Source organism: Lithobates pipiens, unplaced genomic scaffold, assembly GCF_037356315.1.
Source record: "Lithobates pipiens isolate NorthernLeopardFrog02 unplaced genomic scaffold, aLitPip1_a1.2 Scaffold_1, whole genome shotgun sequence".
In the NCBI taxonomy this organism is placed as follows: domain Eukaryota; kingdom Metazoa; phylum Chordata; class Amphibia; order Anura; family Ranidae; genus Lithobates; species Lithobates pipiens.
The window spans coordinates 194,577,323-194,589,470 of NW_027507685.1; the positions used below are offsets into that span (position 1 = coordinate 194,577,323).

Below are 12,148 nucleotides of genomic sequence, written 5' to 3' on the forward strand. Positions count from 1 at the left end.
ATGGCCTTCAAAACTGTAATAGGTAGTGAGAAGTGAACTCAAAAATTTACGCCCTTAGAAAGCCTGAAGGCGGTGCTTGGTTTTCGGGGCCCCGTACGCGGCTAGGCTCCCAAAAAGTCCCACATATGTGGTATCCCCGTACTCAGGAGAAGCAGCAGAATTTATTTTGGGGTGTCATTTCACATATGCCCATGGCATGTGTGAGCAATATATCATTTAGTGACAACTTTGTGAAAAAAAAAAAAAAAAAAAAAAAGTTTGTAATTTTCCCGCAACTTGTGGCAAAATATAAAATATTCCATGAACTCAACATGCCTCTCAGCAAATAGCTTGGGGTGTCTACTTTCTAAAATGGGGTCATTTGTGGGGGTTTTGTGCCATCTTGGCATTTTATGGCCTTCAAAACTGTAATAGGTAGTGAGAAGTGAACTCAAAAATGTACGCCCTTAGAAAGCCTGAAGGCGGTGCTTGGTTTTCGGGGCCCCGTACGCGGCTAGGCTCCCAAAAAGTCCCACATATGTGGTATCCCCGTACTCAGGAGAAGCAGCAGAATTTATTTTGGGGTGTCATTTCACATATGACCATAGCATGTGTGAGCAATATATCATTTAGTGACAACTTTGTGTAAAAAAAAAAAAAAAAATTTTTTTTTTTGTCATTATTCAATCGCTTGAGGCAAAAAAATAAAATATTCAATGGGCTCAACATGCCTCTTATCAATTTCCTTAGGGGGTCTACTTTCCAAAATGGGGTCATTTGGGGGGGTTTTGTACTGCCCTGCCATTTTAGCACCTCAAGAAATGAGATAGGCAGTCGTAAACTAAAAGCTGCGTAAATTGCAGAAAACGTACCTTAGTTTGTAGATGTGACAACTTTTGCGCAAACCAATAAATATACAATTATTGACTTTTTTTTTACCAAAGACATGTGGCTGAATACATTTTGGCCTAAATGTATGACTAAAATTGAGTTTATTGGATTTTTCTAATAACAAAAAGTAGAAAATATCATTTTTTTTCAAAATTTGCGGTCTTTTTACGTTTATATCGCAAAAAATAAAAATCGCAGAGGCAATCAAATACCATCAAAAGAAAGCTCTATTTGTGGGAAGAAAAGGACGCAAATTTTGTTTGGGTACAACATTGCATGACCGCGCAATTACCAGTTAAAGCAGCGCAGTGCCAAAGTGTAAAAAGACCTCTGGTCATTTACCAGCAAAATGGTCCGGTCTGAAAGTGGTTAAAAAAAAAAAAAAAAAAACTAAGGAGGTTGGAATTGAAGGCATCAGGAATGTATTCAGAAATGCATCAAACGCGCATGGAGAAATGCATCTGGAGGGTGTGTGTGTGTGGTTTATTTTAATTTTTTTCAAAAAATGTCCACTGTGTCTGCCATAATGTCGCAGTCACAAATCGCTGATCGCCGCCATTACTAGTAAAAAAAAAAAAAGAAGAAAAATGCCATAACTATCACCCATTTTGTAAACACTATAACTTGCGCAAACCAATCAAACGCTTATTGCGATTCTTTTTTTTTTTTTTTATCTATTTTTGGGGGATATTTATTATAACAAAGTAAAAAAAAATGCATATTTTTATTTTTTCAAAATCGTTGCTCTATTTTTGTTTAACGCAAAAAATAAACTGTAGGGGTGATCAAATGCCACCAAAAGAGAGCTCTATTTGTGGGGGAGGGAGAAAGAACGTCAATTTTTGTTTGGGAGCCACGTCGCGCGGCCACGCAATTGTCAGTTAAAGCGACACCGTGCCAAATCGCAAAAAGGTGGTCTGGTCTTAAGCCAGCAAAATGGTCCGGTCTGAAAGTGGTTAATAACTTGTTTCTACTGTATGAGATAGGGGGGTCCTGAAGAAGCGGGTGCTCCCACGAAACGCATCACCTTATATCAAAATGCTACCTTGTTAAACAATCTCCATCCCTCTAATGGGGGATAATTGGTAGTATGACTGTTTTTGATGGAGGCTTTTAACTGTATGAAATAAAGATTTGTATTCGCTTTTAATATTCTGGGAAGTATGTGTCCACTGGAGGGGTAGTTAATTAAAGCGGGAGTTCCGCCTTTTTTTTTTTTTTTTTTTTTTTTAAACAGCAGCTACAAATGCTGCAGCTGCTGACTTTTTTAAAATAAGAACACTTACCCGCCCGCCATGTCAGCACCCGAGGCCGATCTCTCGATCGTCTCTCGGGTGCTGCCGCCACCAACTTGGGTATGGGAATCAGGAAGTGGAGCCTTGCGGCTTCATTTCCCGGTTCCCTACTGCGCATGCGCGAGTCGCACTGCGCAAAAAGGATGGTCCCCGCTATCTCTGGGATCCGTGTTTACCAGCAGACAGCGGGGGACCTGCGGAAAGGGGCGTAGATTCTGCGGATATCTATGCCGGAAGTGGGTACAGGTACCTGCACCCCCCTGAAAGGTGCCAATTGTGGTGCCGGAGGGGGGGAGGGTTCCAATGAGCGGAAGCTCCATTTTAGGGTGCAGCTCCGCTTTTAATATCCTACAATTTGCTTACTATTTATCAGGAAGTGAAATTGGGAATGAGATTATAAGAAGGACTAAATGTAGAGTGATGAAGACTGCAGAGTGAAGTGGATTTTGTTGCATGAATAAGTCTTCTCAGGGGGGATGTATACAGTATTGGATGCTGTGAAATGTGTTTTTAGGTGTCTGTATATCTTACTCTTCCATGGGGTCTTCACTCATCCTTAACCCTTAAAGACCACCACCTTCAATGTTCTGCCCCATGGAGGAGTTGTGATCACAAGAAGTGCTAAAGGTCTAGGATGCAGCTTGGGTCTTTCGGACAGGCCTGGTAAAGGAATGATTCCGTAACACTATTTTTTTTTTTTTTTTTTCCTCTAGGAATGATGAGACTGCCAAGTTGGGATTGCTTACAGTAATTTTGAGCCTTATTTTCATGAAAGGGAACACTGTCAAAGAAAGTAAGTAATTTGTATATTTTAGTGTGTGTGTTTTTATATATATATTCCAGTATTTTCAGTTTTCATGGTCCTGAGCCAAAGCCCTTTCCCAGCCCTTGGGCTGTTTTCTTCTGTAATGCTTTTTGAATAGCTTGAGCATTCTCCAGTACATAACTAATCACTATTGTGATCATAGGAATGGAGGGGTTCAGAACAGAACCTATGGCACAATTGGGCCTGCTGGGAGAAGCTATACAGGCATCAAATTCGATGGATTTGCCAGTGTTTCCACTGACTTCATAGTGGCCAAAGCAAACCAGTATATCAATCTGTGTGCACTTGCTCCTTACTTGCCTACTGGGCACTTTCACCCCCTGCTGTAAGGGGGGGGGGAATGGCTGCATCTGCTGGAACATGTTACATGTTCCGTCCTGAATACGGAACTTATCCTTCAAAGCGGTAGTGAAATGTTTTACCTGCTTACTTGCAGGTAAGCTTTATTCTACGCTAACCTGTAGGTACAAGTAAACAAGCGGTGTTTATGTTTACTACCTTTATAACTCAGCAGGATTCCACAAGTAGTGTATTGTACATTCAAAAAAATGTAGACTTGTTTTAATAATGCAAACTATCCCCATATTTTCTAGCTGTTGCTTACATTGGATCAACTGCTGTCTGTTTTTGCTTCTAGCTATAGAGTGCATATATGATCTAGGTCTAGATATGACGTCAGTAATATCAGATTTTTAAATGCTGCTTTTTTTTTTTTTCTCCCCTTTGTGGCAGCGGCTGTATGGGAGATGTTAAGGCACCTGCGCGTTATTCCAGGGTATGTTACCAAGCTCATGGTGGAATTTTTTTTTTAAGGGGGGGTTTACACATAAATAGGAAAACTGACTCTTTATTCAAACGGTCACTGTTTTTTATTCTCCTAGAATATACTGTAACTCAAGATTTGGCTTGGCCAGTTACTTCTCTTACATGTAAACCGAGTACTCCCTTTTTTTTTTTTTTTTTTTTTATCTCACTATTGAGGCCTGATCAATGCTTTTTGAGTACAGACCCTGATTAAGATCCCTCTGAAATTAGGTATTGGGACAGAGCCACGAGATGGGGATAGTGGGGGACTGTTTTACACTAGGGATGCACCGAAATTTTGGTGGCCGAAAATGGCCCTTTTGGCGAAAAGCTGTAAGAATTTTCACCGATACTAGTGCCAAAATGGGGCGGGGCCTGCTGGGATTGGCCCCGCCCATCACGGGTGTGTCATTCCCTCTTTAGTCTCTCCTCCTCCCCTCCCTCCTCACCCATGCTGCAGGCACCCGTGGGGTCTTGCTGTAAAGTCTCCCTCTCCCCAGCCGTGACTGCATATGGCTCCTCAGCAGATGTGTAAATCAGCGCTGTTTACTATGAAAGTGAAAGCAAGGGAGAGGCTTCTAGCAGTGTGTGCTGTGCTCTCTGCCTCCCCCTAGAGTGCAGTACCCAGCATGGAGATTAAGGTACAGAGCTGCAGCTGGCAATTTTTAAAAAGACTGATTATTATATATCATATAACATGTATATGATGGGCACTGGTAAGCTGCTGGGCACAGTGAGGCTGCATTGATCTCCTGTACCAAGTCCCCAGTCCCTGACCATTTCCTGTAATAATAAAAAAAACGTAAAACTGTCTATTTCGGTATCGGCACCAAAAAACCTATTCGGTGCATCCCTATTTTACACCCAGAGCCACGGATTGGCTGTTCAGGTAGTTCTCCAGGATACTGTTGAGGTTTGTCTCAGTGCCCATATTACAGATCCTGCTGTTAATCTGGGTGCACATCTTACACCCCCAACAAACTGCTTATGGTGTGGATGGGTGGTATTATTATTAAATGAAATATATATTTTCATCTTTCACCCACTCTATAACCATTTTAATTCATATTTATAGCTAAATCTGTTTTGTTTCTTATACAAAAGAGCATATTTGTTTTCTTCTAATTTTACATCCAGGGAGAAGCATGAGCAATTTGGGGATGTGAAAAAACTTGTGACAGATGAATTTGTCAAGCAGAAGTAAGTAGTGTGCATTGTTGGGTCTACTGGGGTATAAATGGTGTGATCAGAGCAGCTTATGTATAGTGACTCTGCTGTTTACAGCACACCACAGAGCAACTTGCAGTTCTTCTGCCAGGATTCTGGAGCCTATCCTGCAATGGTTAACTGCATACACAATTGTCCTATTGTAATATTTGTTCTATTAAGTTATCTTGGGCCGCTTGCTTAGCGGGGATTGCTCCGTTGATTCCCACTGAGCCGACAGATGACAGGGCAGTCCCTGCACACTGTGCAGGGACTGCCCTGTTGGATCTCCACTCTCCTCCATGGGGGGATCGGATGAACACTAGAGGTCGACTGATATATCGGCCGATATTTGCCGTTTTTTAAATAATCGGCATCGGCCGATTGTGTTGATAAAAAAGCCGATTCTACAGCGGGACTTTGAAATTACTTCTGTAAGAAGTCAGTGTGAGTTGCCTGAGTCGTCATAGCAACACTTTCCTCCACTCTGGGCAGACTGCCAAGAAAAGAACTAAATGATGCAATGTTTACACTTCTGAATGAATGAAGTCATCTCTGTGTAGAAGTTCTCAGTTTAACCATTTAAAGACTAAATCTTTTCTGACACTTGTTGCTTACAAGTAAAAATCCTGTATTTTCTGCCTAAAATCACTTAGACCCCCCAAAAATTATATATATTTTTTTTAGCAGAGATCCTAGGGAATAAAATAGCGGTTGTTGCAATATTTTATGTCACACGGCATTTGCACAGAGGTCTTTCAAATGCATTTTTTTTGGGAAAAAAATACACCATTTAAAAAATAAAAATAAAATAAAAACAGTAAAGTTAGCCCATTTTTTTTTTTTTTTTTTTTTTTTTTTTTTTTGTCCAAAAGTTTTGACTACCCGTTTTTATTTAATATATATAGGTGTTTTTTTTTTTTTTTTTTTTTAATCTAGATCATACATACAAGTAAACTGATTGGAGGTTTGTTTTGTTTAATAAATGTTTAAAGCGGGAGTCTGCCGGGACTCCGCGTTTTTTTTTTTTTTTTTAAAGCCAGCAGCTACAAATACTGCAGCTGCTGACTTTTAAAATAGTGACACTTACCTGTCCAGCACGCCCGCGATGTCGGCACCCGAAGCCGATCTCTAGATCGACACTCGAGTGCTGCCGCCGCCATCTTGGGTATGGGAATCAGGAAATGGAGCCTTTCAGCTTAATTTCCCGGTTCCCTACTGCGCATGCGCGAGCCGCGCTGCGCAATGAGGACGGTCCCCGCTGCCTCTGGGATCGGTGTGTTTCCCAGCAGGCAGCGGGGCACTTGCGGAAGGGGGCGGGCACTTGCGGAAAGGGGCGTAATGTACGCCCCTTTCCGCAGAGAGCTAGCCCGGAAGTGGGTGCAGTTACCGGGATTATCCAGGTAACTGCACCCCCCTCCCCCCTGAAAAGTGCCAATTGTGGCGCCGGAGGGGGGGAGGAATCCGATGAGCGGAAGGTCCATTTTAGGGTGGACCTCCGCTTTTAAGTGTAAGAAATTTTCTGTATCACTTATGAAGGCTGCTTTCACACTGGAGCGGGCAGACGTTGATGGTAAAACGCAAGTTTTAGCGGCTCTTTACCATCATTTTAGCGGTGCTATTTGGCTGCTAGTGGGGCACATATAACCCAGCTAGCGGCCAAGGAAGAGGTTAAATGCGCCCATGAAGCACGGCTGCCAAATCGTATTGCATGCGCTTCGGCAGTGGTGCCCATTCATATCAATGGGCAGGAGTGGTGGAGGAGCGGTATACACCACTCCAAACGTGCTGCTTGCAGGACTTTTTTTTTTTAAGATCCTGCCAGCGCATCGCCTCAGTGTGAAAGCACTCTGTCTTTCACACAGACTGCAGGGGAGCCATTTTGCAGGCACTTTACAGGCGCTATTTTTAGCCCAAAAGCGCCTTAAAAAACGCCCCAGTGGGAAAGGTGTGTTAGATCAAGGGGGATTAAAAATAAATAAATAAAATAAAATCGGCCTAACATATCGGCCCAAAAAAATCGGCATCATATATCGGCCGCCATGATTTCTAAATATCGGCATCGGCCAGAGAAAAACCCATATCGGTCGACCTCTAATGAACACTGACAGTCTGTCCATGTTCATCCGATCTGCTCTGCAGATGGATAGAAAAATAGGCTTTTCCTCAGTCTGCAGAATCAGACCATAGCCAAGATGGATCATATTAGGAGTCAGCGGATGTTCATCTGCTGTCACCCGCTATCCCCATAGGGATGCATGTATGTCCGTCTTTCATCCGAAAACGGATGGATGAAATGCGGACATACGGTCCGCATTTCATCCGAAAACGGATGGATGAAATGCGGACATACGGTCCGCATATGTGAAAGGGGCCTAAAAGTCTGTTGTGTGGGTGGTCTTTAACAAAAAAAAAAAATAACAAACGTTATGCTTACCTGCTCTGTTTGTAATGGGTTTTGGAAAAGCAGACCAGAATCCTTCTCAGGTCCCTCTGTGGTGCTTCTGGCCCTGCCCCCCCCACAGCAAGCCACCTATGGGGCACCCAAGCTGCAGCTCCCTATGTCCATTCAGACACTGCTGTGGCCCAGCCCCACCCTATTTTCTCTCATTTGCTCAGACGTTGGGAGCAGTAGGAGCAAATGGTTTCCATTAAGTCCCCACATCTCCTCGGAGATAATCAGATTACCTCACTTGTATAGAGCAGGGACATGCAATTAGCGGACCTCCCAGCTGTTGCAGAACTACAAGTCCCATGAGGCATAGCAAGACTGACAGCCAAAAGCATGACACCCAGAGGCAGAGGCATAATGGGACTTGTAGTTTTGCAACAGCTGAAGGTTCACTAATTGCATATCCCTGATATAAGGGATAGTGCCAGGTCTTTGATTACTGGGTCACACCCACCCAGTTTACTAATTACTTTTTTTTTTTTCCTTTAAGCTCCCACTAAACTTATGTGGTTGTTCGTTTAGGTCAGTGTGACATCGACATGTATACTAATAGTTACCAACACAGAGTAAGACTGGATGTTCCACCTGCCCAATCTGTTGGGACTGGCTCGTGAAATAAAGTTATATCCGATTTAGAAAAGTTAAGCTTTTATTTTATGGCAAATTTCTAAAGCAATCCTAATTGGCATCTGTGGGAAACTCCCTAAATTGTGTGCTCCTATTCTCTCTTGTTCTGTGGGCACTCATGCTTTGCTCTCTCCCGAGCTGCCTCTGTATCTATGGAACAACTCAGTCCTGCCCCTCCTCACTGGCTGCTGTTGTCTCAGCCATTGAGGACTTGGGTTTGGAAGAGCTTCTGCTCTCGTGCACATTGTGGATCGGGATTGGGCTCAGGTGAGTATAAGGGGGAGCTGCCCCCCTTCTATCTTCATGCATAGGATGCACAAAGGTAAAAATCCTTCAGCCGAATGATGGCTACAGTGCAGATGGCTAGTTCTGGGAGGCTGTCATATGGTGCATTCTGTGATTGGTGTCCAGAGGCCACTTGCTGATCAGATTGGCTCTTTACCTCAATCAGTGGCTCTTTACCACGTGATCAGCTTTTCCAATCTCAGCTGACCATGAATGCCAATAGAAGCCGGTTATTGGCACTCCTTTCCTCATGCTATTGCTGAGGTGAAGAGCGCAGATAACTGCTTCTCTAAAATGGACATCTACACTGATTATCAGAATAGTGCCCATCTATGCCACCTATCAGTGAAGGAGAAAAATTACCCATTTCAATAGTTTGTTATAAAATTCAATAGTTTGCAATAAAGACCAGTTCCTGGTCTTTAATCACCACTGCATTTTTATTTTTTGCTCAATAAATACCACCAAAATCCACTTCTCAGAGAAGTGGCAATGCTTGCTACACATCTGAGCAAACCCTTTAAATATGGCAGATCCTAAAGCAGTTCACTGTGGATCATGCTACAGTTTTCATGTTTGTCAGTTCCAGCTGCCATCAGCATGTGAGTGGACAATCTTAACGCGACCATAAGGTGAAGTACTTCTATGCGTGGATAGGATCCTGGCTGCATGGCTCCATAAGTTCCTGCCCAGGGAGAAAGGGAGCAGCAGCTAGATGAGAGCCACCCACAGCTGCTAACCAGGAAGCTCTTGGTCCATGCAGGATGACAGACTCTAGAACACAAACATAGATTAAGGTTCACGAAGAGCCTTAAACTAGAAGTAAACCCATCCATAAGTTTAATTTCTTGCACATGCTGGAAATGTAACACTCCCATTGGTTGTGCGCTCAACCAAATCATCTAATGGCTGGTGTCATAACTGATCATATGTGCAGCATTACGGCAGCTGTAGCTTAAACAGGACGGCAACTTCCTTGGCTGAAAATAAGAGCGTTTTTCTTACTTTAAACCTCATCGTTTGTGTATCAGTTCAGCCCTACTAATTGTCTAAGGAGAAACACTTCAGGCTTAACCTACCAATGAATACATGTTCATTTTCTTTTCCCCATTCCCTTTTTATAAACAATTTTTTTTTTCTGCACTTTAGATACCTGGAGTATAATAAGGTCCCCCATACAGATCCCACAGAGTATGAATTTCAGTGGGGAGCAAGAGCCTTTAAAGAAACTTCCAAGATGAGAATCCTGGACTTTGTTTCAATGGTAAAAAAAAAAAAAAACCTTTTTGTCTTTTTTAATATATTTTTCTTTCAGGCTCCAGAAGCAAGTTGTATTTTATTTCTCCCACCATCACATCTGTAAGCTTCCTAACGTTCCATACACACAACTCCTTAGCACTGAAATAAAAATAAAAAAAATCACAGGAGGCCTCGTTTGTGTGACTGAAAAAAACATTTGTTTACCTTCCTAGCATCATTTGTGTTGCTACAGCAAATTTACAAAGACAGATTGTTTGGAGAGACGTGAGCCTCTTTCAGAAGGCAGTATTAACCACTTCCCAAGTGGTGCATGAAGATGTACGTCGGCAAATTGGCGTACGGGTACGTCCATTTGAAATTGCCGCCATGCCATCGTGTGCGGGTGTGCTTAAGCCAGCAAAATGGTCCGGTCTGAAAGTGGTTAAGGGTCTTATCACGTCACTTGTAGCAATTTGCCACCAATCAGATCACTTGGGCCCTATTCACACTTGTGACTGCAAAGTTGTGCTCACTTTGGAGTGCAACTGTGGATAGGACTTTGACCAGTGGTAATTGATAACTGTTGCATTCTATAACATTCAGGTACAACTTTTCATGCAACTTTTGAGGGCCAACATTAAAGAGGTGACAGTCGCCAGCCTGCTCACTGAGCTCTGAACAATTGTTTGCTTGAGAAGAAAAACAAAAACCCCCACACCTTTTTAGTATGTGTGTGGCTCTAAATATAATTGCCATGCCTCTTGCTGTCCTAGTTTCAGTATCTGTGTACATAAAGGCTGTTTGTACACACTTGCTGCTTTTTTGCAGCATGGCTCTTCTGCAATACTTGGATAGAAATTTTTTTTTTTTTGTTAGCTGACCATAGCCAATAGGAAACAAAATGGCTCCAACCTATCAGGAATGTGGGGTGGTGGGGGTGTTTGTGTGTGTCATAGCTTTGGGACAGGCCCTGCCCATCCCCTCCATATCTGCTATGGCTTAAGCGGTTGAACAGAGGCTAGTATCCTAATGCATTAATCACCTAACCCTGACCTAAGTGTAATAAGTTGTAGTTTCATTGTTCATATCCATATTCCTTTAAAAAAAAAAACGACTTTGTTTTTTAAATGGCTGGTTTTCTTTTTTAGATTCAACAAAAGGAACCCAAGTCCTGGGAGTCGCAGTACAAAGATTCACAGGACTCAACACCATCTACATCACAAGGACCTGCTTCCTCACAGTCCACCAGGCAAAGTGTAGGTTCCTCACAGTCCACCAGGAAATCTATAGCGTCTTCCCAAGCAGCCAGGCAAAGCATAGCTTCCTCACAGTCTGCCAGGAAATCCAAGTAAACCAGATGAAGTTTAAGAGTTTATTTAAAAAAATTTACATCCAAAACGTGAGGCTTTACCATCTTAATTTACCCACCAGGGGGCATTATAATGCCAGCAAAGTCAATGTTCTTAGTCAAAAAGTTGCACAAATCTCATTGATAGTTCCTGGTGGTAGTTTATTCCTCCTGAAGCCTTGTTATGGATGCAGTTTGCTGCCAAGTGTTCTATTGTGCCTTTTTCTTGCTGCTCATCAGGTCCTGATGAACTTTGTAGATAGCTAAATAAAATGTTACCTTTGGAAACGATGGCTTTTTTTTTATTTTTATGTAGAATAATACTTAGAACCAAACATGCGCGATTTATCTTTAAAGTCATATTACATTCTTTTTTGTAATTATGGCTGCTTTGTACTATTGACATTTGGTGACTTTTTTTTTTTTTTTTTTTTTTTTTTTTTTTTATTTTATTTTTTTAGAGGCTAAAAGGACACACACTAAGATTTTTACTCCAGATACCAGAGGTTAAAATAAAGGCTTGCTATAAACAAAGGGAAAAAAAGCACATTACATGGCTGGCTTATTGTTAGATGCCCCTGTGTGCAAGAGGCTTTATCTGCTGTGCATTCCATCTTGGCCTTTTTTTAGGAAGGACAGGTGTATTGTCCAGCCAGCTTATAACTTTAGCTTGTTCAACTAAGGAAGCAGATTGGTTATGCCCAGGTGACCAGTTTTTAAGTAACCTCCCCTCCCAGGCATATTTTATCTCTCTACAATAGCCTACCTGCTTACAATCTAAAAATGCCTTAGTTCCACTTTATAAGCACATCTAAATCACTGGGTCTAAAATACTCTTCTCTGCCCATATTATTGGGATATTTGAAAGTTTTCCAGCCCTAAACATTCAATCATGGCTGTGCATATTACCAAAAAAAATTCTGCTCTAAATTGGACATATTAAGCAACAGTTTGCTTTTTTTTTTTTTTTTTTTTTTTTAAATCTGTCATCCTGTACAGCGCAGGTACTTTAGCCTGTTCTCCCTTCAATCCTAGGCTCACTGTATTGGTAACAAATTTCTGCTCAAGTAGAGCTCAAGGTCCATCTAACACCAAGCCCCATTCTCCAGCTGACAGCCCATTGTGAGATCCTCAGAGAGGCTCTAGCATTAGTGGGGGGGCTTAATTTTTTTTTTTTTTAAATAAAACTCGAGTAA

The 12,148-nt window shown here is 42.1% G+C and overlaps 1 protein-coding gene and 1 non-coding gene across 2 annotated transcripts in view; both read left to right on the forward strand.

The window, feature by feature from the left end:
• The window catches only part of LOC143981527 (non-structural maintenance of chromosomes element 3 homolog), a 35,600-nt gene extending 24,360 nt beyond the window's left edge, over window positions 1–11,240 (forward strand). The window contains exons 7-11 of the mRNA XM_077479432.1: window positions 2,879–2,958; window positions 3,724–3,766; window positions 4,933–4,995; window positions 9,515–9,629; window positions 10,753–11,240. Coding sequence (XP_077335558.1) covers window positions 2,879–2,958; window positions 3,724–3,766; window positions 4,933–4,995; window positions 9,515–9,629; window positions 10,753–10,956 — 505 coding nt within the window. The 3' untranslated portion in view covers window positions 10,957–11,240. The remainder of the gene's footprint in view (window positions 1–2,878; window positions 2,959–3,723; window positions 3,767–4,932; window positions 4,996–9,514; window positions 9,630–10,752) is intronic.
• On the forward strand, window positions 5,033–5,152 carry LOC143989876 (small nucleolar RNA SNORA11). The gene has a single exon (XR_013277090.1). It is a non-coding gene; the product is annotated as a small nucleolar RNA SNORA11 (small nucleolar RNA).
• Window positions 11,241–12,148: the final 908 nt, after the last annotated feature.